The sequence below is a fragment of the Emys orbicularis genome, chromosome 11, assembly GCF_028017835.1.
Source record: "Emys orbicularis isolate rEmyOrb1 chromosome 11, rEmyOrb1.hap1, whole genome shotgun sequence".
Taxonomy (NCBI): domain Eukaryota; kingdom Metazoa; phylum Chordata; order Testudines; family Emydidae; genus Emys; species Emys orbicularis.
In genome coordinates, this window is record NC_088693.1 from 99,275 (window position 1) to 125,551 (window position 26,277).

Here is a 26,277-nt window from a genome sequence, read left to right on the forward strand (position 1 = left end):
TCTCACTTGCTTCTCATTTTTTGGTTCACTGTTTGTCTGAAGCACCAAGATGCTGTTACAAATGTGCATCCTGAAGTTTTTGTGGCCCGCCTGAAACCAGGAAACACTGAAAAGCTAGAGAAAAAGAACAGACTTCACAAAATTTTCATCTTAAAGATGGCTGAATAATCTGCAGAGAAGCAGGACTTTATGTAATCCAAACCTTGGCACCTTCTGAGGTTCCTCCCATCAGCACATAGCAAAATCACCGATTCAAGAATTCCTGCGAAGTGAAGACTAGCAACAACAATTACAACTCCTCCGTATGCATGCAATACAAACAGAGGTTCCTCCTTCACTCCTTCGTATTTCTGCTCCAGAGCGCACACGCTGCTTTCCCAAATTTGCAAAACAGATGGATGTTCACCACACTATGCTCTTGGCTCTGTTGTTTACACTGCCTCTTGCAGAACAGAGGCTGCTCTATATGCAGATTTTAAAACCAGAAGGGACCACTACAATTATTTAGTCTGGCATTCTGCAGAACACAGGCCGCCATATCCTACAATGAGCACAATACCTTGTGACTGAGCTACAGGCATGTCCTTTAGAAAGAAATATTCAATCTGAATTTAAAGACTTTGGGCCACATTCTGAAGCTGAGTAACATCATCTTTGGGACACTCAGATAGTGCAGAAGGATTGTAACACAGCAGTAAATGCCAAGCAATGAACTACCCAGGTTCTGCTATGGCAGTCCTCCACCAGCATGGGAGCCACTAAGGACATCTTAGGGTGAATGTGTAGCTCCATTTATTACAATTGTAAGCTCAACTGTGACAAGTGAGTGAAAATCCATAAAATATCACAATAACCTATATCAAAAAATGTCAGTGGGAAAAGGTGCAAAAGGGAGACAGAATAACTAAATTAATCCAAACAAAAAGGCCTACTGATATAACTCAAGGACTGTGTTAAGATCATGTCTGTAAACAAAAGGAGTGTGGGACTGGAAATCAATCAATCCAAATTGGTGTATCAACTTGGAAATTAGGCCTAATTGATAAACAAAATAATGAGATTAGCCCATCACTCCCCTTTTGGAATTCTCAAATAAAAGACTTTGTAGGGCGAATTGGGCTGTCTGGCAACAACTGCTGGCTGGGAGATGGGTGGACCAGAAGGAGCAAGCTTCACCACCAAGGCTGTCAGCATCACCATCTCCTGGGACCCAGAATCCACTGTTACTCTGTTGGGCCTTTCTCATCCTGATCCTGAGAGATCCTGACCAGACCGGAGAGAGGGACCCATAGGCCATCACAGCCTCCACAGAACACCAGTTGGCAGCAATACCCACTGCACTGGGAACCCCTGGAACACAAAGCTTATCAAGGATGGGAAGGGGAGACAGAACTCAGCTGAGCTCCTAACAGCTACTGCCCCTGGACTCACCCCATGGCCCCAGTATCCACCCCGAAGCACCACATGGGGAAGGAGCTCCCCACACCTTATCGGGAGAAAAGGGAAGAGAGAGCTTCCATAGGTATCCTCACCACCCACTTGGATAACAACCATCTCCTGTTGTTAACTAACATAGATAGTCCTGTAGCTGTGGGATTCTGCATAGTCTCTTTTCTAAACTGAACATTCCCAATCTTTCCTGTCTCTCTTTATCTGAAAATCTGTTACTCTAATTATTATTTTCTTTATTTATCTGTGGACCCCTTCTATTTCTGCTATATCATTTCTGAGTTAGAGACAACACACAAGATCACAGTATTAATTGATTCAGAGAGTTAAAGGCCAGAAAGAACCATTAGATTATCTAGTTTGACATCCTATATGTCACAGGAAATTAAATTTCACCATGTTACATTTATATTGAGCCTAATAAATTGGGTTAGATTAAAGCAGCGGTTCTCACACTGTGGGTCGTGACCCCAAAGTGTGTCGTGACCCCATTTTAATGGGGTTGCCAGGGCTGGCATTAGACTTGCTGGGGCCTGGGGATAAAGCCGGAGTCTGAGCCCTACTACTCGGGGCCAAAGCCTGAGCCCCACCGCTTGGGGCTGAAACCGAAGCCTGATGGCTTTAGCCATGGGTGGCGGGGCTCAGGTTACAGGCCCCCCCGCCGGGGGCTGAAGCCCTTAGGCTTCGGCTTTGGTCCCCCTGCCCAGGGTGGTGGGGCTCGGGCTTTAGTTTTGGCCCCAACTCCTGGGGTCAGGTAGTAATTTTTGTTGTCAGAAGGAGGTCGCGGTGCTATGAAGTTTGAGAACCCCTGGATTAAAGCATCTTCCCAGAAAGGCATTCCATCTGGATCTGAAGACATCAAGAAATGGAGAATCCACCACTTCTCTTGGTAGTTTGTTCCAATGGTTAAACACCTTCACTATTAAAATGGTGTGTCTAATTTCTAATTTAAATTTGTCTGGATTCAGTTTCCAGACACTGGTTCTTGTTATGCCTTTCCTCACAAGATTAGAAAGCCCTCTAGTATCCAGTATTTTCTCCCTGTGAAGAGACTTTTACACTATAATCTAGTCACTTCTCAATCTTCCTTTTTGATAAGTGAAACAGATTGAGCTCTTCAAATATCTCATTGTAAGGCATTTTCTCTCATCCTCAAATCACTTTTTTGGTTCTTTTCTGCACCATATCCATTTTTTCAACGTCCTTTTTAAAAAGCACACACCAGAACTGTATGCAGTATTCCAGAACTGTCTCATCAATGCCACATACAGAGATGAAATTACCTCCTTACTCTTTCTCCTCTGTTTATACACCCAAAGAGAACATTTACCGTTTTTGCCACAGCATTGCAGTGGGTGCTCATGTTGTGTTACTTGTCCACTATTACCCCTAAATCCGTTTCAGAGTCACTGGTTTCCAGGATACAGGCCCCCATTCTGTAGGTATGGCCTGTATTCCTTGTTTGTAGATGCACAGCTTTGAATTTGGCTGCATTAAAATGTATTTTGTTTCAATGGGCCCAGTTTACCAAGTGTTCCAGATTGCTGTGTATGACTGCCCTGACATTGTTATTTATATTCCACCAATCTTTGTGTTTTCTGCAAATTTTATCAGCAGTGATTTTAGATTTACTTCCAGATGATTGATAAAAAATGCTGAATAGCATTGGCCAATCCCTACACAACCTCACTCAACAAAGATTTCCCATCGACAACTACTTTGAGATCAGTCAGTTAGCCAGTTCTTAATCCATTTAACTTGTGCTCTGTTGATACTGCATAGTGCCAATTTTTTAATCAGAAAGTTGGGTGGTACTCACTCAAACACCTTACAAAAGTCTAAGGGCTTGTCCACACAAAGACTCAGTGCACAGCACGTCAGGGTGTAAATGTACACCTCACCAGCTTGCCATGCAGTAAGTGACCATGTGAACCCTGTAAGTTTCAGGGTGTGCTTTGATATATGCCTGTTTCAAAAAGCACTATGGAGCTTTTAGTGCATGGTCACAAGATCCACACGGCCACTTAGAGTACGTCTACACTGCAATTAAAAACCCGCAGCTGTCCCATGCCAGCTGACTCTGGCTCATGGGGCTTGAGCTAAGGGGCTGTTTAACTGCAGTGTAGACGTTCAGGTTTGGGCTGGAGCCTGGGCTCTAGGGCCCTGCAAGTTGGGAGGGTCCCAGAGCTCAGGCTGCAGCCCGAGTGCGAACACCTATACTGCAATTCAACAGGCCCTTAGCCTGCACCCCACAAGCCCTAGTCAGCTGGCACAGGCCAACCACAGGTGTCTAACTGCAGTGTAGACGTACCCTTAGTGTGTGGCAAGCCAGGGTGTAAATCTACATTAGCTTGCCAAACACTAAGTCTCTGTGTAGACATGCCCTAGATATATTACATCTACAAAGTTCCTTTATGAACCAAACTTGTAACCTCATCAGTGAATGAAATCATGCTCGTTTGACAATACCTGTTTTCCACAAACACGTGTGATTAGTATTATATTGACTCAAGGATGCAGCCAATTGTTTGACTTCACACGCAGTTTGGTCTTAAAAACATTCAAGAGATCAAAGAACTACATTCCCAGTGTTGCTAACCATGACAATACTCCCTATCCGCACTTTGATCTGTTTCCTGTTGGGCAGTTATGGAAACTGCCCGTATTATGCTCTTCCCACAATTCACCCACATCAGGCTTCCCACAACACTGTGCAAAGCTGCAGTCAGCTCTGGCATTAGAGAATAGGAAACGTGCCGAATTACCAACACTGGGAATGTAGGATTCAAAATGGCTATGGGAAAGTAACAAGGTATGAAGGACAAAACTGGCACAAGCAAGTGGGTTAAACGTAAACTTTAAGTGACGTGCAAAGAATTTTGTAACTTCTAAAATCATACTATAAATACTACTAGCTGTAATGCGTATCTTAGAAGGACACTTCCTGTATAAGGTGAACATGCTACGAGAATTTGCTCCCTAGAAGGAGGGTATATATGTCTCTTTTTCGTATTATACTGCTTTATCTTTAGACAATGCACACAATACCCATTAATAAATTCAACATATATGTTTTGGCTAACAATTAACTATATTCCCATTCTTTATTAATTGAATCCCATACCAGCTTTTCCATTATTTTGCCCAAGATTAATGTCAGTCTACCTGCCTATAGTTACTCAGGTCATCCCGCTTGCCTTTTTTGACTATTGGCACAACATTAGCACTCTTCTAGAAATTCCTTGGTCTTCCAAGATTTATTAAAAATTAACATCAGTGGGCCAGAGAGCTCTTTGGCCAGTTCTTTTAGGACTTCTGGGTGCAAGTTATCCAGGCCTGCTGATTTTAAAATGTTTGTCCACAGTAGATGCTATTTAACTTTGTCCGTTACTAATGAACTGGAAAGTATGTAATCATCCTGTTTTTTTCCAGTATGGACTTATTTTGGAACACTTCTAACTTTTCTGCATCAGCATTAAAAATTTTACCAAGTATTTTAGATGCCAGCATCCTGGTGATTTATAGAACAGTATCATAATATTTACAGTATTATTCTCCACCCCAAATTAAACAGAAGTTTTTGTTGGACTGTTTACAATGATGCCTAGGTCTCTTTTCTATCTCTGACAGTTAATATTGAACCCAGCAATGCCCATGAGTAGCTAAAATTATTCCCATGCATTACCTTGCATTTATTAGCACTAAATTTCATCTGCCAAGGTGTTGTAGATTCACCTCACTTGGGTAGGACCTCTGATGTTTCTCAGAGTCTTCTGTACTTCTGACTAATGTAAATAGTGCTGCATCTTGTGTAGATTGATGGTTCACCCCATTTTAGATTCATGAGTAAATACACCTCTACCCCGATATAACGCGACCCAATATAACACGGGTTCGCATACAATGCGGTAAAGCTCTGACACACTGCTCCGAGCAGCGTGTTAAGGGTGCCGGGCTGGGGCCGAGGGGTTGGATAAGGGGCAGAGGGTCTTGGGGGCAGTCAGGGGCTCCCCCCACCCAGGGTTTAGGAGGCAGGAGCTGTGGGGGGGCAATTTTGGGGGCCCCGCAGTCCCAGAGTGGCCCGGGGGATTAGCGGGGGGCCGGGAGCAGCCCGCTCCGCTTCCCTCGTCCCAGCCCCAGCCGTGTCGCTCAGGGGGAGGGGGTTTGGGGGAAGGGATCCCCACCGCACTCACCAGCAGCGGCGGAAGCAGAGCAGCCCGGCCCCAGCCCGCTCCACTCCACCAGCTCCCAGCCACAGCGCTCCGCGTCCCGCCGCAGGTGTGTGCGTGACCTTTCCCCAACCCCCTCCCCCTCCTCCCAGCGACACGGCTGGGGCCGGGGCAAGGAAAGCAGAGCGGGCTGGGGCCGCGTTGCTCCGCTTCCCACCACCGGTGAGTGTGGCGGGCATCCTTTGCCCAACCTCCCCGCACTCACCGGCGGCGGGAAGCAGAGCGCCGCGGCTGGGAGGTGGCAGAGTGGAGCGGACTGGGGCTGCGTTGCTCCGCTTCCCGCCGCTGCCGGTGAGTGCCTGTCAGTGGGCAGGGTGTGTGGATAGGGGTTGGAGCAGTCAGGGGACAGGGAGCAGGGGGGTTGGGTAGAGGGTAGGGTCCTGGGGGTGATTAGGGATAGGGGTCTCTGGAGGGGGCAGTCAGGGAACAAGGAACGGGGGGGGGGGGGGGGCAAAGCAAGTTCGATATAACGCGGTCTCACCTATAACGCGGTGAGATCTTTTGTCTCCCAAGGACCGCGTTAGATCGGGGTAGAGGTGTATATTAAACACCACCAATTCTAGTACAGAACACCAGGGCATCCACTGTTAACCATGATGAAAAAATGGAAGTTTTCAAATACGTTTATATCTTGGTCAAACCAGAACGGAATTTCACTGGACAAGGAAAAAGCACTTCTCTCATCCCGAGGCTTTCTCTGCCAAATTTCAAGGCCCTGATGCAAACAATGGTGGTGTCAGACCTCTCACAAAAGTTTACAAAAATCTTTTATAATGGAAATTATTAGGTAACTCAAATAAGGAAAAATAGAATCATAGAAATGCAGGGATGGAAGGATCTCAAGGGTTCATCTAGTTCATCCCCCCACACTGAGGAAGGATTAAGTATACCTAGGCCACCCCGACAGGTGTTTGTCTAACCTGTTTTTAAAAACCTCCAAGGATGTGGATTCCACAACCTCCCTAGGTAACCTGTTCCAGTGCTTAAGTATCCTTACAGGTAGAAAGATTTTCCTAATATCCAGACTAAATCTCCCTTGCTGCAAGCTAAGCCAATTACTTCTTGTCCTACCCTCAGCAAACAGAACAACTAATCCTCTTTATAACAATCTTTTACATATTTGAAGACTGTTACCATGTTCCCCCTCAGTGTTCTGTTCTCTAGATTAAACATGCACAATTCTTTTAACCTTTCCTCATAGGTCATGTTTCTACACCTCTTATTTTTGTTGCTCCCTCTCCAATTGTTCACATCTTTAAAGTGTGGTGTCCGAAACTGAACACTGTACTCTAGCTGAGGCCTCACTAATGCCAAGAGGAACAATTACCGTCCTTGTCTTACTTACACCACTCCTGTTAATACATTCCAGAGTGACATTTGCCCTTTTCATACTGTTGACTCGTATTCAACTTGTGAGCCACTATAACCTCCCAGTCCTTTTCTGCTGTACTGCTGCCTAGCCAGTTATTTCCCATTTTGTACTCATTCATCTGATTTTTCCTTCCTAAGCGTACTACTTTGCACTGGTCTTGATTGTATTTCTATCACTATCAGCTCTCTCTATAATAAAAAAGTATAGTGGAAGTAAATCAGAACAAGGGGACAGTGAACGAAACTGAAAGGCAGCAAATTTAAAACAGAAAAAAGGAAATACTTTTAACACAATGGATGATTACCTGTGCATCTGACTGCCACTAGATACTGTTGAGACCAACACCTTGGTGGAATTCAATAAGGGAGAAATTCTCAAAGCTGCCTAAGGGAAATAGGCACCCAATGCCAACTGGAAGTTATTTGCAATTCCAGTCGAAAGTTATGTCCCTATCTCCCTTAGGCTTCCTTGAAAGTCCCAGCCTCAAAGAGTGTGAATTTTTATTGACCATGGCAACATCCAAAGTTACAATAGAAAGGACTACAAATGTAGAAGAGTCATTAATCCTCCAGTTTCAAGGTATAAAACATTCACTAATTGAGGGGATTAGAAAAAAAACTTCCCCTCTAGGCATGTTATTCCATAACTATCCACTTGGGGGTTTCTTGCACCTTCCTCTGAAGCAGCTGGTACTGGCCATTGTTTTAGGGCTCATCTACGCAGCGACATCCAGGAAAATTAATCTGAATGAACTGAAAGTGTGAATTTGAAGTGGATTAGTTAAACTGCATTAAACCCCTGTGGGACCACACTCATTCAGAATTAAAGTGACCTTAATTTGGTTCCACTCAATTCACTCTGGAAGTGAATTAAACTAAACCAAATTAAGGCCACTTAAATTCTGACTACAGGGATTTAGTGCCTATGTTCTGGCAGGGGGAAGCAGCATGGGTGTGAACTTGCTTTTCCGAAGGGTCTCTACCTGGTGCTATCTCCCAGCAACCTGAAATCCTCCTTCCTCCCTGGCATTACCTCCTCTGTGGTCATACAAGCATCCTAGAGATTATCCAGTCTTTACATGTTCTACCCAATACTTTGTGCTCTCTTATCTCCCCAATGCTGTAGTTTAGTTTTGCTCATCTGAACTGCAAACACCTCAGTGGACACCCTAATCTGGTGCGTATAAAAGGGTTTCACTAACAGGGACATCCACTCTAATCCCTTCTAAATCTCTCTTCTACAGAGATTTCCCATTTTTTCTTTGCTGGTTTGGATAAAATAAAGAAACAGAAAAAATGTAAGTAGAGAAATAAACAGGAAAAATGTGTGGAGAAAGGAAGGGAGAAGAGGCTGGGAGAACAAGATACTCTCAAAGCTTTCGTGGTATAGACTACAGCCACTTACCCTTCATATAGAGATAACTGTGAAAATAGGGTGGTCCTGAGCCATTGAAGATTGTGACCCGGCCATTGCAGAATTCTTCGTCTGTGTCTATATAAACATCCACTTCCTCCTCACTGTCCAGAAACTAGAAACAAAGAAAAAGATCAACTTCTCTAAGTCTAGGGCAGATGGGTACAGAACAACAAGGATCCAGCAGCCACATAACCAGATGTAAAACTTGAGTCAGATGCTCCCTTATGTCCCTTTTACACAAAGCAAACAATTAAAATAGGGGCTTGACACTTCACTCCCTAGTTCCTAAAGTCAACATACTCAGCTAGCAATGAGTTATTAAACCGAAAGAGAGCAGTTACCTAAAGTGATAAACCCTCCTGCTTCTGGGCATAATCCAAAATTTACTTAGTAGGGTTAGAAAGATATTTTCCCTTTGGGAAGGTTCTTCCATAACTGACTATTGCAGGATTCCATGCTCCTTCCTCCAAAGCCTCTCATACTGGCAGCTGCCAGAGACAGGATACTGGACTAGGTGTAGTACTGGTCTTATCCAGTATGGCAGTTCCTAAATTACTATAATTGCTTCCTGATTATCAGGTAATAAGCATATCCTGGGCTAAATGAACTCGAAGGCCAAAAACACAGAATATTAAAATATGCTATTTAGCCTCTTTCCCAGCACACTGATTGGCTACTGTAAGTCTTTCTGCTTTCTTTGGGAATTGTCCTCAGAACTACAACCATATGCCCACAACAAAGATAGTTGCCTCAATTTCTGACGTTCTGTCCCCATCCTGATAAGAGTGAGAGAGTCCGAGGAGGCGTATTTGCTGTGGGTCTGTGCATAGACAATTTCAAAGGCAGTAGCTTGTTAGTACACAGGGATCTGTACAATCATTGGACAGCTACTGAGAAATAACAGGTCACTGTTTATTCAAGTCTATGGTCCAATTGGCTACCAGTGGAACCTCAGCCAGAATAAAGTGCTACACACTTTCAAATCCTGATTGCTATGTTTTGAATAATGTTCACTCTGACTAGATGTGAGTTTAATACTGATGAAGGCAGCCCCTTCATCCCCGCACAAACTGCATGCGCTCTCTATTCACTCCTCTCCTCTTCTCGCTCTCTGCCATTGCCATTCACTCTCCCTGATCTTGATTCTCACCTTTTCCCCTCTCATTCACTCTCCCGCTTGCTCACTGCATTCAAAATCAATTATTGCTGCACCTTCACCTCTTTGTGGGCCCCTGCATCTGCCGCTGTTGCCCAGCTCCTGCTGGTCTCCTGGGCTCTAGAAGGCCCTCAGGCTGGTGGGGGCAAGCACCACCCTTCCCCATCAAGCCAGAGGATACCTACTGGGATCTTTGCTCCCATGCCATTGGGAGGGGGGATTGAACTGGGATCTTCATGCCCCCCCCACAGGCCTAGGGATGGGTGGGGAGTCTGCTTGGCACACTGCTTCAAGTTTAGGATCTATAGCGCTGACCTAGTGTACCTTCACTCTTGCTCTAAAACTGCAGCATGGAGGGCGAGGGGAGTCCAGATTAAAGCTTCTGCCCAGCAGCTGCACCAGAAGACTGGCTCTGCTGAGCACTACTGGAAAAATGCAGCACAGGGTCAACCAGCAGGGTCACCAGAAGGAACCAAGGTCCTAGAAGCTTGAGCAGCTGCTGCTGCCACTCAGGTGCGGTGGGAAGATGTAACACTTTTAACATTACATCTATCCTAAAACTGATGGACATCAATGACAAATTCATGGAGTACTGTGCAACTTTATAACCAGGTATGCAGTGCTGCCAGAACTCAAATTTGGTAGTGTTGAAAGCAGGAGGAGGTTGAGGGGTAAGGAAAGTGGGGATGGCAATACTGAGGGGAAAGCTAAGGCAGTTTAGAAACTTGGGTGCCAGGTTAGTATTAAAGAAGGGCAAAAACAGAAGGAAGTAATTTTAAGGATACCCTGGTTATAACAGAGTATGTGATCCCCCTTTAAGGGAAGGTACTGCTAGCATGCCTTTTATTGGAGCTCAGCACTTTAAGACAAGAGAATTCTGAGAGATTTGGGCCCCAGAGGGATTGATGGGAGGTATAGTCCCACATCATGTGACAGAGGAGCAATGTGACTAGAGTAGGGACTATATATAGATAGCAAGATCTGCTCTGGAGGTAGAGACCTGCAGACCTCTACAGGGGGAGGTCTGGGGTACAGAACACTCAGCCCAGGAATGGGACTGTGGAAAAAAGGCCTGTGGATAGGTAGGACACAGAAAGACCTGGGGGAAACAAGGAGGAAACGATCTGATGCACAGTTGGCTAGATGTGTTTTGTTGTTGTGAGGTGTCGTTTTTATTTTGGGGGGTGGGGTTGGGGATTTTTGTTTTGTTTTGCCTTCCTCTTAAGCATCACAGATTGGCCATCACTAGAGAGGAGACACTGGACAAGCTAGACCAGAGCTCTGAGGTGGTAGGGAATTCTCTTTCTAGATGTCTGACTGATATTTCTTGCTCATATGCTCAGAGTCATGATGATCACCAGATCTGGGCTCGGGAAGGAATTTCCCCTCAGCTCAGACTGACTGGGACCTTGGGATTTTTTTCCCCTTCCTCTGCAACACGAGACATGGTTCACTGCTAGGATCATCTGGGCACCTTTCACCTAATCAATTCCCTGCCACTGAAGAAGTCTTGGGCATTGATGGTACCTTAGTTTCTCCCATTCTCTCCCTGTGGCACAGTTAAATCTCCTGAGGCCTGAAATGCTTTAATCTAAAGTACCTGGATTTAATAGATGGGTATCTGGGTGAAAATTATTGGCCTGTGCTATACAGGACATCACACTAGATGACCTAAGGTTCCTTCTCACCTTAAACTCTGACTCTATGAAAATGAAATATAGCACTTGAGTGGGCTCGAGGCCCACTGTAGTACTAACCTTTTTTAAGAGCCCAAGGCCAGAACTTTCAGTGAGTGACAGCAAGCACCTCTGCAACCTCTGGGTCAGAGGGTTATGGTAACATGAGCATGACCAAGAGTGTTTCAATACAGCCAAATGCAAGGTGATACATGGGAATGGGTGACAGGGAATGGATCACTCAATGATTACCAGTTCTGTTCTTTCCCTCTGGGGCACCTGGCATTGGCCACTGTCGGAAGACAGGATACTGGGCTAGATGGACCTTTGTCTGACCCAGTATGGCCATTCTTATGTTCTTAAGGAACCATAAGCTGTAATTGGAGGATGAGGGAATTTATTCTGGAAAGGACTTAGGGGTCTTTGTGGATAACCAACTGAACATAAACTCCAGTGTGGTGCTGTTGTAAAAAGGGTTGAATTATAAACAGGGAACTACCAAGAAGTAGTAGGGAGGTGAAACTGCCTCTGTATACAGCACTGGTAAAGCCCCTGCTAGAAAACTGTGACCAGTTCTACTGTCTTCATTTTAACAAGGATGTTAAAGAATAGAGAGGGCTCAAGTAAAAGCTGCAAGAATTATTGAAGATCTGGAAAACCCACGTTACAATAAAAGGCTTAAAGAACTAAAACTAGTGTATTGCAGAGTAGGTAAGAAGCAATTTGATCACGATTTAAGAACCTACACAAAGAGAAGTTATCTGACATAATGGGGTCCTTTAATAAAAACAGCATAACAAGGTCCAAGGGCTGGAAGTTGAATTTGGAAAAATTCAAACTGGAAATATGATGCAATGTTTAAAAAGCGTATGTAATGAATCACTGGAACAGAACAGCATGGGAAGTGGTAAATCAATCTTCATCTGGAGTCCTTAAATAGAGACTGAATATCTTTCTAACAGATATGATGTAGTTCAATCACAAGACACTGGTCTCAAGTGTCACTTATCTATCTAAGGCATTTTAATGTATTTATCCTCACAGTACCCATGGGAGGTAGGGAAGTAACATCACCATTTTACAGACAACTACGGCCCAAGTATGTAGGAGTTGTGGTGCTGATGAAGGAGCCTAAATCTCATTTTCAAAATGGATTTAGGCACTTAGGAGCCTAAATCCCATGGACAGGCTCCTAGGTGCCTAAATCCATTTTGTAAATTATATTTAGGCTCCTAAATCAGTTAGACATTGCAACGTCGTTCAGCACCACAACACCTAAATACCTTTAAAAATCTGGGCCTATGTGATTTGCCCAAGGGCACAAGAAGTCTGTGGTGGAGCTGGGAATTGAACCTGGGTCTTCAGAGTCCCAGACCCCTAGTCTCACCCTTCCTGTAATTCTCACAGGGGAGGGAATTACTATAAGAAATTCTGTGGAGGTCAGACTAGATTATCACAATGGTCTCTTCAGGCTTTAAAATCTATTCATATATTCTATACACAGTAGGTGGCAGCTGAAATCACGAGTAGATGATTTAGGAGTTAAGCATCTACTCTGAAACTCTTGCCTAAGCAAGACCAATAGGGGTTTTGGTGATGAGATCAATTCTATCTAATGTTTTTACATTTGGTTTCCTCTCATTGTTACCCATTAGGTCTTCTATTAATATAAAGTCTCTGATGAGAGAACACATGGCAGATGTTAATCACACTGCTGGAAGGTGCTTAGATAACATGGTGATGAGCACAGTACAAGCACCTGTACAGAACGCGGAAGTCTGCTGGCTTGTGTAGGGGCCAGTAATGATGGAGAGACTCATCCCCTCTGCCTTTTTGCTAATTGCTTACTGCCAACACATCAGGTCCTCTCTCTCTCTCTCATGACCATTATTAGTGTTCTAGTATTGGCCAGCAAAGATTCATAGACTCTAAGGCCAGAATTGATCACTGTGATCATTTACTCTGACCTCCTATATAACAGGAGATGGACTAAGAGAGTATTATCTACTAATAACTGCACTCAAAGTGAGACACCAGAGAATGAAAGCATCGGTCTGATATGTATTAAAAAGGCAAAGGTCACAAATACCAATAAAGCAAAACTGGCTTTCAACTAAAGGCAAAAATTCTTACCGAGTCTAGGCTGCCACGATTGGAGTCCATGCTGGTACCATGGGAACGCCTCAAGACCTCCTCACCATTTAGGGGCTCAGCCAAGGTGCTGCCAGTATCTCCAAAACCATCAAACTCCTCGTGGTCATAGTCAGACTCCACATCTGGTGGGAAGCTGTAAATTGGCTCTCCCATCTCCCCACTGTTACTCCTCAGGGTTTCTGAGACTGTGTTGTAAATACTTTCTGTGGTGTCAGATGGGGCACTGTGCTCCTCGGGGCTTTCCACAAGATGATCTGTAGTGCTGTCTACCTCCACTTCACCCCTTCTCAGAAATGGCAGATTCATATATGTGTCTTCCTCAGTGGAGTTGTTGCTGATTCTGGTGCCGTGTTGATCCAGAACAACCAGGCTGGGGACAGAGAGCCCCTCATCATCAGCATGAAAGCCTTCATCTACTTCTTCCTCAGCCAGAGGCGCCACAAGGCTGCAGTCAATGTTGAGGGTTCCGTCATTGGAGAGTGAATGTTCTAGGCTTTGCACACTTTCATCCAGGTTTCCAAAATCCAGTAGTTCCAAGAACTCTTGAGCGACCCTGGATGCTTCCTTCTCTAGCCTCTGGATCTCCTCTTCTCGCTGCCGGTTAATCTCATTCTTGGTGTTTTCGCAGGCAATGGACATGTGATCTGCCTTCTGCTGCTGCTGTAGCTTCTCAATCTCCTTTTCCAGCCTTAGGATTTCCTCCATCTGCCTTCTCTCCTCTTCCTGCAGTGGGATCTCCTCCTCCTGGGTTCTTAACACCTCCACCTTAAAGAAATTGTGTCAATATCAAATTAAAGAGCCCCAACCTACAGAGGGGCTGCCTTCCTGGGTCCTCCAATTTCTCTTCCCCACAGGAACATGCCTGTTGTATTCTCACTTTCCCTCTATAAAAAGCCACTGTGTGCATCCTTTCTGCTTTTCCCACTCTGCATCCCTTGGGCATCTGTGGGCCAAAAGCCACAGGGGTAATTACCACATCTTTACTCATCCTCTTTCTTCCAGTCACCTGCTTTCTAGGTTGGAGATTCTAATATTAGTGTCAGGTCTCTGTCAAAGTCATTTGCAGGGAGGTGGGGATGCACTTCTCCCTCCCACTCCAATACACAGCTATGGTATTTCCAGTCAAGGAATATAGCTCTGAATTTCTCAGCTGCTCTGTAGCCTCACTGGAAGGTTAGCTGCTTTATTAGAGGACCAGGCCTGTTCACCTGCTATCCACACTGAAGTATGGTAGAGATGAAGGAAAATTCCAGGAAATGCACCACAATATACAGATGATGAAGGAGACTGGAAAACATTATGACAGTTTGGAGATAAACAGGGGCCCCCTCTTGCTCTCCCCCCCCCCCATGAGCTGGAAAATGATTATTGATGGGCCTACAATAAATATTAAAGGTATCATGTAAATCCACGTAGTTCCACACAAATATGACAGTGCAGCCAACTAGGTGGTCTCTTCCTTCCACAGTGATCAGTGCCTGCTTGGGTTAAGACTCAAACTGTTGTTTAGATCCTATTTTTTGCTAGTTCAGTATGTGCATTAAAAAGTTATTTCATTTGGATCTCTCATCTACCTGAGCTGACGAACCAGGATTAGATGAAGAAGATAAAGGAAGGGAGACCAGAAAATAACAAGTTGTTTTTACAATCAGCTTGTTCAACATGCTCAGTTATGTTGCTAGAACCTTGAATGGTTAGATTGGCAATCATAAGGTGGAGATTCATAGCCCTTCTAACTCCTTTCCACTCTTCCTTTGTTTTGATTGTTGCAGGCAACAATATAGCAAAAAGGACTGTGTCACACAATGCAGCTCATCAAAGGGTCATTGCAATAAGCTCACCGTCAGAGATAAAATAGGATGCAACCTGTCTAATCCTGAAATCTCTAGATAGGAACTATGCAAGAGGATACTAAAACCATGAACATGCCAGGTTAACTAGACAACCGTTCTGCTGCGGTCAGGCACCTGCAGATTAAGAAGGAAAATAATGCTTTCGTAGGGAGTTTTTCTAACATGTTTTATCACAATAAAACAAAGATGCATATTTCAGAAAAAAGCATAGTCAGTGAAGGCAACCAGCAGAGAGGCCTGAGCTACAGAAGGTCCAAAGAGGAGACGCAGCAAAGGAATCAACAATTAAACTTACCTGAGCCACCTGGAGTACAGCATTCAGCTGCTCTTTTTCTCTGTTCAAAAGAAGACAATAGTAAGTGACAAACCCAGATCATCTGAGTATTTTAATAGAAATTATGGAGAATTATCTCTCCATGGTTAAGGGTGAAGTAAGGCTCCTGTTATAAAGCTGATTTATTAAAACCACCAAGCTCCTTCACGCTTGGCATGGCCCATCCTCGCACATGCATCCTTTACTTTGAGATAAATCAGGAAATTGGATCAAATGGAGTGGGGCTGAAAGGACAAGAAGGCAGGATTACATAAACTCATTATGGTCTTGTAAAGCCCATTGAGGTCAATGGGAGGCTTTTCCACTGATTTCCAAGACCACTGGAACAGGCTCTATGTGCACAATTTCAGTTTTGAGGAAGTTCTCTTTTTTTTAATTATGACAGGGCCATGGCAACACCATAGTTAAGCTTGTGTTCTGATTAGCACTTGACATAGCTACACTGTGTCTCAGAAAGAACCTGCCAAATCTAAGCACTTTGCTAAGTGGCTGAGACTAGACCCTTCCACGCTAGTAATCTGGGTTATATTTTCAGCTTGCATAACCGCTCAGTGGCATATGAGACCTTTCTCAATAATAAAGATTGTAAATTACATTGAATTATTAATACCAGGGAGCTCAAAAAGTGAAACCCAAAGTGTCAATCTCCTGGTTCCCGGCCCAGTGCACCTTCTCCTGAGCCAGACAGTACTTTGTTGGGAGAAAGCAGCCACTACAGCCATTGCGCATGTGTCTATCTGGAGGTTCAGCTGCATGTGGCATTGCATGCGTAGTGCTGATGTAATGGGTATGGAGGATTTCAGCAGTCTTCCCACAACAACTTCTACTGAGCAAAACACAGACAGGAAATGGTGATTTATAAAACTTAGCCCAATCTGAAAACCAAAGGACACAAAGAGAAGCAATTCTTTAATTGCCTATATACCAATGCTAGGAGCCTGGGTAACAAACAAGAAATGAAATTGCTTATTCATGAGCATAAATTAAATCTAGTTGGTATTGCTGAAAGCTAGTGGGTTGATTTGCATGACTGGAATGTTAAAATAAATGGTTCTGACCTATTTAGAAAGGATCGAGGGGAAGCGGCACACTATGTCAAAAATGGCATTACCTGTTTCCAAGTCACTGATAACTCAAAAGAGTTATCTGCCCTGGCTGAGCAGAAGCTAGTGGTGGCCATGCCTTGCTCCCTGCTCTCACCTACCCCCCAAGGCAGGTTTCTTTTGTTAAAAGGGCTATGCCCTCTCACTTTTAAAAGTGGAGGGACCATAGCCACCCTGACCCTCTTCCTGCAGTTTCAGCGCCCCTGGGCTCCCAGACCCTCCAGCTGCCCTGGGGGGCGGGGACGGGGCTGTTCTCGGGCACCCCAGCCCCCCGCCCTATGTCATCTTTGGAGGGATGCTCTTCTCCTCCCCTAGACGAGTGACCTCCACTTTGCCTTCCCCTCATTCCCTCCTCCTTCAAGTGCTACACAAGATTCACCAGGACAGAGCCAACATCATCCTCATAGCCACTTTCTGGCCCAGCAGTTCTGGTTCGCGGACATCCTCAGATTCTGGCTTCAGCACACTCCTAGATCTCCTCACACAAGATCAAGGGAGACTCAGTCATCCCAATCCAGACCCTCTTCACATCACAATCTGGTATTTGGATGGGCACCAAGTGTGGACTGTGCATACTCTGCCTCGGTTCGGCAAAGCAGGAGAGAATCCACCAGAGCCTGCTACTGAAAGTGGAGAGGTGTTGACCCACACTACCTATTATATCCTTGGCGGGTAACATGACGAGATGCACAACACACGTGCGGGTCAACGGACACTGCTAAGAAACACTTCTAGACTCAACAGAGGGTCCTGTGGCACCTTTAAGACTAACAGAAGTATTGGGAGCATAAGCTTTCGTGGGTAAGAACCTCACTTCTTCAGATGCAAGATCCTCACTTCTTGCATCTGAAGAAGTGAGGTTCTTACCCACGAAAGCTTATGCTCCCAATACTTCTGTTAGTCTTAAAGGTGCCACAGGACCCTCTGTTGCTTTTTACAGATTCAGACTAACACGGCTACCCCTCTGATACTTCTAGACTCAGGTGCTTGGTGCGCATGCGCTCCCATGTGTGGAATAAGATAGGGACCACATATCTCTAAGAACTTCCAATTGTAGGTAAGTAATCTCCTCATCTGCATGATTTTTAATCTCCCTGTAAATTTGATCACAGATTCCAAGGACAGAAGGGAGCATTGGAATCATCTAGTGTGATCTCCTGTATAGCACAAGCCATAGAATGTCCCCAAAAGAATTCCTATCTTTTAGAAAAACATCCAATCTTGCTTTAAAAATTGTCAGTGATGGAGAACCCACCACAACCCTCAGTAAATTGTTCCATTCATTAACTACCCTCATAGTTAAAAATGTATGCCTTATTTCCAGTCTGAATTTGTATAGCTTCAGCTTCCAGCCAGTGGATTGTGTTATACCTCTCTCTGCTAGATTGAAGAGACCATTATTAAATATTTGTTCCCCATGTAAATACTTATAGACTATGATCAAGTCACCCCTTAACCTTCTCTTTGTTAAGCCAAATAGATTGAGCTCTTTGAGTCTGTCACTATAAGGCATGTTTTGTAATCCTTTAAGCATGCTTGTGGCTCTTCTCTGAATCCTCTCCAATTTATCTACATCCTTCTTGAACTGTGGGCATGAGAACACAGGATTCCAGCAGCCGTCACACCAGTGTCAAATATAGCGGTAAAATAACTTCTCTATTTCTACTCAGGATTCCCTTGTTTATGCATCCCAGGATCCCACTAGCTCTTTTGGCCACAGGGTCCCACTGGGAGCGCATGTTCAGATGATTATTGTTCATAACTAATGCTGCGACTTTGTCACGGAAGTCACAGATTCCGTGACTTTCCTTGACCGCCGTGACTTCTGCAGTGGCCACCGTCCCCTCCTCTCCCCCCCCCAGCAGCAGCAGGAGTTTGGGTGCGGGGCTCAGGGCTGAGGATTGGGGTGCTGGAGGGGGTGAGGGCTCTAGGCAGCACTTACCTCAGGGAGGGGGGGCTCTCCAGAAGCGGCAACATCCCTCGCCTCATAGGGGGAGACGTGGCCAGGGGGGTATGCGCGCTGCTTCCACTGCACCACCCCGCAGCTCCCATTGGCCGTGGTTCCCAGCCAATATGGGAGCTGCAGAGCCGGCACTTGGGGAGGAGGCAGCGCACAGAGCTGCCTGGCCGTGCTCCGCCTAGGAGCTGAGGGATATTGCTGCTTCCGGGGAAGCGTGGAGCCGGGTAGGGAGCCTGCCAGCCCCGCCAACACTCCCCCAGCACCAACGGGGGTCCCAGGCCCCCGCCAGTACCCTCGGCGCCTCCCCGGGCCATCCCTCTGAGCACCCATGGCACCCCCGAGGCTGTCCCCCCAAGCACCCGCGGCACCCCCGGGCCGCCCCCCTCCCCAAGATTTAGTCAGGGTATATAGTACAAGTCATGGACAGGTCATGGGCTGTGAATTTTTGTTTGCTGCCCATGACCTGTCCATGACTTTTACTAAAAATACCCGTGACTAAAACGTAGCCCCTTATTCATGACCCCCAAATCTTTTTCAGAATCCCTGCTTCTCAGTATGGAGCTGACAGCAACTAATACCGCGTCTTGTGCTTTATCTGTTAGGACACTGAGCCATAAGTATTCAAGATCAATATTTATAGTGGGGATGATGTGAGCCTTTGAACCAAACTGTAAATCCTGTATCTAATGGAAACAATTTCAAGTCATGGGGTGCTGCAGCACCCCCTGCACCCTAGTTCCAGCACCTATGCCGGCAGGCTCTGTGTGTGGCTGCAGCTCCCAGCCCCCACTGGGCAGATGAGTCCCGTTCTGGGCAGAGGGAGCCCAGCTCAGGGGAGGTGGAGGTTGCAGTGTCGGGAGACGGGGAGGAGATGGATGTAGTTTGGGGAGGGCAATGCCCCCCCAAACAGGGGCGAAGTGTGGGGGATGCATGTGGGATCACATACCATTGCCCCCTCTCATTTCTGCCAGCGCTGAGTAGCTCAGTGGGGGGCGGGGGGGGGAGAGGCAGTGGGGGGAAGAGAAGAGGAATGAGGGAGGGGAATGGGGGAAAGAAGGGGAATGAGGAAGGGGGAAGGGGAGATGAGAAAAGGAGGGTGGGGGGAAGAGGCAATGGGGAAGGGGGAAGAGAAGGGGAATGAGGAAAAAGAAGGGGAATGAGGGAGTGGAGGGAGGGGAATGGAGGAAGGGGTGTGAGGAAGAAGCAATGGGGAAGAGGGTTGAGCGGGGAGGGAAGAAGCAGTGGGGAAAGGGGGTGGGGTGGCGGGAAGAGGCACTGGGGGGAGGGGAAGGGGTGAATGGGAGAGAGATGCAATGGGTAAGGGAGGGAGGGTGGGGGGAAGGAAAGGGGAATGGAGAGAGGAGGAGCAGGGGGTGGGGGGGCCCATGGCGAGGGCGGTGTGGGGGGCCGAAAAGTTCTTTGTGCCTAGGGCCCCAATAAATCTTAATCCACCTCTGCACACGTGGCACTGAGGGAGGTTTGCGTCATAATTGTCCTTTGGCCGTTGGTTGGGAGACGTTCAAAGAGGTGGTTGTGGCAGAGACAGGAAAGTAAGGTCTCCGAGACTGTTGGTGGTGGTGTGGGGGCTCTTGTTGATAGTAGGCAGGGTAGGGTGTGCACGGTCGCGGGTGGAAGGGTTGTTTCTGCTGCCTGAGTCTAGGGGCCAGAATATATATGCCAAGGGCCTGTAGCATCGATCTGGAATTCTTGAAAAAGTGCAAGGATTCGTTCATCTTTTTGTTGAAGAGATTATTCTCGTCAAAAAATAGGTCCTCGATCGCATTTCGGACCCCTAGGGAAGCAGAAAGATTGTAGCCCCGAGTCTCTTCACATAACTATTCTGGTGGCTAGAGATCGAGAGGATGTGTCAGCTGTGTCCACTGCTGCCCGGAGGGCCGGCCACCCTGGTGATCAGTCTCTTTTTGTCTACCAGCGCATGGAATTGGATGGAGCTTGTCTGTGAACTCTGCTAACCTACCATAGTTATTAAAGTCGTTAATTTGCAATGTGGAACTACAGTCCTGCAGAGGAATCAATCTTCCCAGCAAGTCTAGCCGCTTAGCCATCTTGTCCAGAGGAGTGGATATTTGTGGCTGCTGCCTTGCCCATTCCACAGCCCACTTGGACAACAAGGGAGGCTGGGGGCGGGTGGGTGAACAGGAAATCTGCCCCCCTAGTTGGCACAAAGTATTGTCTCTCCACCCACTTAGGTGTAGGTGCACAAGGCCGGTGTGTGCCGCTTCTCCTGCTGACATAGCTTCTACGTCTCACGGAGGTGGAATTATTAAGCCGATAAGAGAGCATCAGTGCAGCTGTACCGCTGTAGCATTTCTAGCTTAGACGAGCCCTAAGAGAGCAAAGAAACAGGGGTTTCTGACTCAGGCCACATGGCGGTAAGAGGGAACTGGAGAGGTGTCAAACCACGCTATCTATTATATCCTCGACAGGGAACATGAGGTGACACATAACAAACATGTGGGTCAACGGACATTGCTAAGAAAAACTTCCAGACTCAGGCACATGGTGTGCATGCGCACCCACCTATGGAATACACATAGGAACCATTACTCAAAGAACGTAACGTTCTTTAAAAAAAAAGTCAAAATCTGTATAATGGAAAGTGTTAAGCAGTTGAGATATAACTAAGTAGGAAGACTAACGAATCAGAACCATCTGGGAGCTCACTTGAGAGCACCCTGGTGGTGATGCTGAGTTAGCTAGTTGTCCAAAGGCTGTCTCAAGGGGCAAAGAGCAGAGCCATTTAAAACAACTCTCAGAATCCCTGCTACAGTCCACTGGCACATCAACAGCTCTTCAAATGTGATAGTACTGAAGGCAGCTAATAGTCTAAAATAATCAGCATGGACAACATCCATCATTAGATGTCTACAATTACCTCCGGAGCAATCAATCCAGCGGGGGTCAATTTATCGCATCTAGTGAAGATGCAATAAATCGACCGCCGAGCGCTCTCCCGTTGACTCCAGTACTCCACTGGAGCGAGAGGCGCAGGCAGAGTTGACGGGGGAACGTTAGCAGTCGACCTACCTCAGTGAAGACACCGCGGTAAGTAGATTTAGTATGTCGACTTCAGCTACATTATTCATGTAGCTGAAGTTGTGTAACTTAGATCGATTCCCGCCCCCCAGTGTAGACCAGGCCTCAGTCATACACACACTCCACCCTCAGGCTGACAGAAGAGAACCAGCTGGGATCAAAGAGACCTGAGAAACATAGATAATATTGGAGAGGTCATGCCACCACCTTCCCAACAATATTCCCTTCTTCTTCAATGCTTAGCCAAATGGTCGGCTAAGCCTCTGTTCACCATTTGGTCTGTTCCTTTGTGGCCACAAGGGCTTGACAGGCTGTCCAATGTCAGAACAGACTTGATGCACCGATGTAATGGGGGTCTGCCTCTGGGCTGCCTCCACCCCTCAGCTGGTGGAATTTTATCCCGGATGTTACAAGCCACCTGGAGAACAGTGTTTGCCGGAATGTCTTGTGGCATTCTCACGACATGTCCGAAAAGCATAAGTTGCCGTCTGTGGACAATGGCCCCAGTAGTCTGTAGACCAGAACGACTGTACACATCTGCATTACAGATGAAGTCATTCCACTTTATGCCCAATATACGACGCTGGCATTTTGTGCGGAAAGCCTCCAGCTTTGCCCAGTCTGAGCGGCATAGTGGCCATGTTTCGCAACCGTACAGCATTACGGAGAGGATACAGCTCAGATAGATCCTGAACTTGGTTGTTGTGCCGAGATGATACTGATTCCATATTGATTGTAAACGACCCATGGCAGACGCTTCGATGTCAATCCAGTGGAGAACCTCCGTGTGAGAGTTGGAGGAATTGGTGAGTACAGAACCCAAATAGCAAAAGTTGGAGACTGCTTCAATAGTTTCATTATTCAAAGAGACTGGTGTCACGGATGGTCCTGAGTCTAGATTTTGCAGCTTTGTCTTTGACCACAAAACACGGAGGCCAACCTTAGCCAATTCCGCCTCCATTTGCTGGAGTGCCTCGCAAAACCTGTTGGGGCTCTGTATTAGAACATCAGCAGCAGCATAGTCAAGATCTGAGAGTGAGAGATCACCACTCTTAATGCCTATGGACCTGACAGAATGCTGCATTATGAAATCCATTGCCTGACAAAAGAGTGCAGGGGCCAAGACACAGCCCTGCCTGACACCAGTTACTGATTTAAAAGCTGCTGACATCCAGTTCCCCAGATGTACAGAGGCAGTGGTTCCATTATGCAGCTCACTAATCAAGTCCAGCAGAGTGGTAGGGACACCTACACCCTTTTAGGCCTTAAATAGTGCGACTTGATCAACTGAATCAAACACAGCCTTAAGATTGACATACACCACGTGCAGGGACTTCTTGAACTCGTGGTGTATCTCCGACAACAAGCGGAGGGCCAAAATGGTGTCTAATGTGGACCTGTTCCTCATAAAACATGACAGTTGGGAGTAACGCTTCCGATGCAGCAGGGGCTCCAAACACGCCAGCAGAACACGCGCAATCACCTTCCCTGGCACGGACAACAAGATCATCAGCCTGTAGCTCTTACATTTGCTGCACAGTTCCTTGCCCGTATAAAGTGAGATCACAATACCGTCCATCCAGGCGGCTGGCAAGGTTCCAGTTCTCCACACCAGGCAAAAGAGGGCCAGAAGTGATTCCGCTATAGGATCAATAGCGCATTTTAGCAGTTCTGGAGGGATGCCATCAGTGCCGGTCGCACGTCCGTTTTTCAGTTTACATCTGGCATGCTTCACTTCATCCAACGTTGGTGCATCAGTACAAGTGTCTGGGTCCGAAACCACAGTGGCTGCCAAATCATCCAGTTCTCAGCAAGTGGCTGCTGGAGGGTGATTCAGGGAGCTGTGATAATGTTCCACCCAGCATGAGAGGATGTCCTCATCCCATTTACAAAGACAGCCTTGGCTGTCATTCAGGATGCCCAGTGACTATCTCTTGACTGCCGAGGTTGCGGGTCGCGTGGAAAGCCAGCTTTAAGTCTCTCCTGGCAATCGCGAAGTGCCAAGGTGTTGAAAAGGGAAATTCAAAACAGAATGATAATTAGAGAGTGAGCAAAGGCCTTTTAAAAAGAGAAATCAGCAGTTTGCCAACCCTCGAGGAGGCACTGACAACGCACTATAATGGTCTCAACACCTTTCCACTGGCTTTCGCCATCCAGGAGAGACATTAGCTAGAAGACTTCTCCTGCCACAGGCAGGAAGGATATTAGCTAGATGGCTCCTCCTGATCAATACCATGAGGGGTGAGTATGCTTAGTTAGAAAGGTCCCTCTAATCGGAGACCACACAGGCAGCATTTGACAGAAAAGTGATTCCGTAAACCAAGTATTAGCATCTTAAATATGTCGAGACCTCACTGGGCAGGCTTAGCACTGGTGACTGGGCTATTGTGGAGTACAGTAACTCCTCGCCTAACGTCGTAGTTATGTTCCTGAAAAATGCTACTTTAAGCGAAATAATGTTAAGTGAATCCAATTTCCCCATAAGAATTAATGTAAATGGGGGGGCTTAGGTTCTAGGGAAATTTTTTTCACCAGACACATATATATACACACACATATACACAGTATAAGTTTTAAACAAACAATTTAATATTGTACACAGCAATGATGATTGTGAAGCTTGGTTGGGGTGGTGAAGTCAGAGGGTGGAAGAGGGTGGGATATTTCCCAGGGAATGCCGTACTGCTAAATGATGAACTCGCACTTGGCTGAGCCCTCAAGGGTTAACACGTTGTTCATGTAGCCTCACACTCTACAAGGCAGCACGAATGGAGGGAGGGGAGACAGCATGGCAGAGAGAGACAGACATACACACCGTGTGTGTGTGTGTGTGTTAGAGAGAGAGATGCACATTGCCCCTTTAAGTACGCTGACCCCACTCTAAGTATATTGCCTTTTTAAGTATATCAGCAAGTTGAGACAGCAGCTGCTGCCAGCAAGCTCCCTCTGTCCTGAGCCCTGTCGTGTCCCCTCCCACCCATGGAAATGGGGTAAAGGAGCAGGGGAGGGAGGGGGCACCCTGATATTAGCACCCCTCTTTCCCCACCCCCCTGCACAGCAAGCAGGAGGCTCCCAGGAGCAGCTCCAAGGCAGAGGGCAGGAGCAGCACAGGGCAGTGGGGGGAGGGACAGCTGAACTGCCAGCAATTGATAGCCTGCTGGGCGGCTGCCGCACAGGGAGCTTAGGGGAGCGGGGAGCTGATAGGGGGGCTGTCGGTCCACCCTGGTTCCAAGCCTCCACCAGCTAGCTCCAACAAGCTGCTCTTTCTGCAAGCAGTGAACAAAGCAGGTGGCGGCCAAACAACATTATAAGAGAACATTGCACAACTTTAAACGAGCATGTTCTCTAATTGATCAGCAACGTAACAAGTTAACTGGGACGACTTTAAGTGAGGAGTTACTGTACTAGTGTATCAGTCAAATGGGGCCTCTGTTTGCTGGAGCTGCCAGTTAAGTTCTTAAATTCAACAGCTGAGCACTGACCTCAGGAAATGTAAGGACCCAGACTTAGATCCAATAGATATCTCCTCTTGCTGTGGTAGGCGATTCCTTTTCCATGCAACAAGTTTCCCTACTGATTTTTATGTGACCCCTTTACATGCCTCTCAACCTGCCAAAGCCCAATTGCAGGACACCATATGTGGCAAAGACCCAAAGTGAGGGGGACAAAACAATTATTCATGCAGGAAGCTTAAAATGGTGTGGGATTAATTCCCTTAGTGTAAATATTTCTATGACTTCAGTGTTATAATTCTGTATTACCAGTGTAAGCAGATGTCAACAATAAAAGTCAGGGGACACCAAATTTGTGTAGAAGATAGGTAACTGTGGAACTAAAATGAGTGACATCCCTTGAAAGGAGGGACATTGGAGAGGTGTGCCTCTTGTTATTCACGGATTGCTCCCTTCCTGCACATTTGCTCTTATTTCCAGGCACTTCCATGACATCTTCATGTATACACTTTCTTGGGATGAGTGATAGAGCAAGGGCAGTGGTGCTAAAAAAGCACAGCTCAGAAGCATTTCAAACTATCTAAAGGAACTGCAAGCAGATAAGATCATAAGAACTACAATACCAGAACAGAGATCAATCATCCATCTCACTGAATAACTGGTCATACTGGACAGACCAATGACTGATAAAGGCTGGTACCCTGTCTCAGACACTGGCTGATCTTAGATGTTTCAGAGGTCACGAAACATTGGGAAGGTAGGAGGAAAATATTTATTCCTGGCCCAGTGACTAAAATCCACTCCTCATATTAACAAAGAGGAACAACGTTGAAGGGGCATTGGGGGAGGGGAATCAGTAAATTAACTCTCCAAATGAATGCGGGATAGCCCATACCTACCCAGCTTTTCTACTCTGAGCCACCTGACCCCACTCCAATCCTTACTCCTGGGGGAATTTTGCACCACTGCGCAATGCAGAATTTTGCAGAAATTAATCTTGTGCATGCAGAATTTCCTTTCCTCCACAGAAATGGGCTGCAGGGCTGCTAGCTACCACTAGGGGCCA

The 26,277-nt window shown here is 46.4% G+C and overlaps 1 protein-coding gene across 1 annotated transcript in view; it reads right to left on the reverse strand.

The window, feature by feature from the left end:
* Nucleotides 1–26,277, reverse strand: part of LOC135885744 (unconventional myosin-X-like) — a 208,624-nt gene that overhangs the window by 67,954 nt on the left and 114,393 nt on the right. The window contains exons 24-26 of the mRNA XM_065413650.1: nucleotides 15,601–15,640; nucleotides 13,432–14,217; nucleotides 8,455–8,578 (exon numbers count right to left, since the gene is read on the reverse strand). Coding sequence (XP_065269722.1) covers nucleotides 8,455–8,578; nucleotides 13,432–14,217; nucleotides 15,601–15,640 — 950 coding nt within the window. The remainder of the gene's footprint in view (nucleotides 1–8,454; nucleotides 8,579–13,431; nucleotides 14,218–15,600; nucleotides 15,641–26,277) is intronic.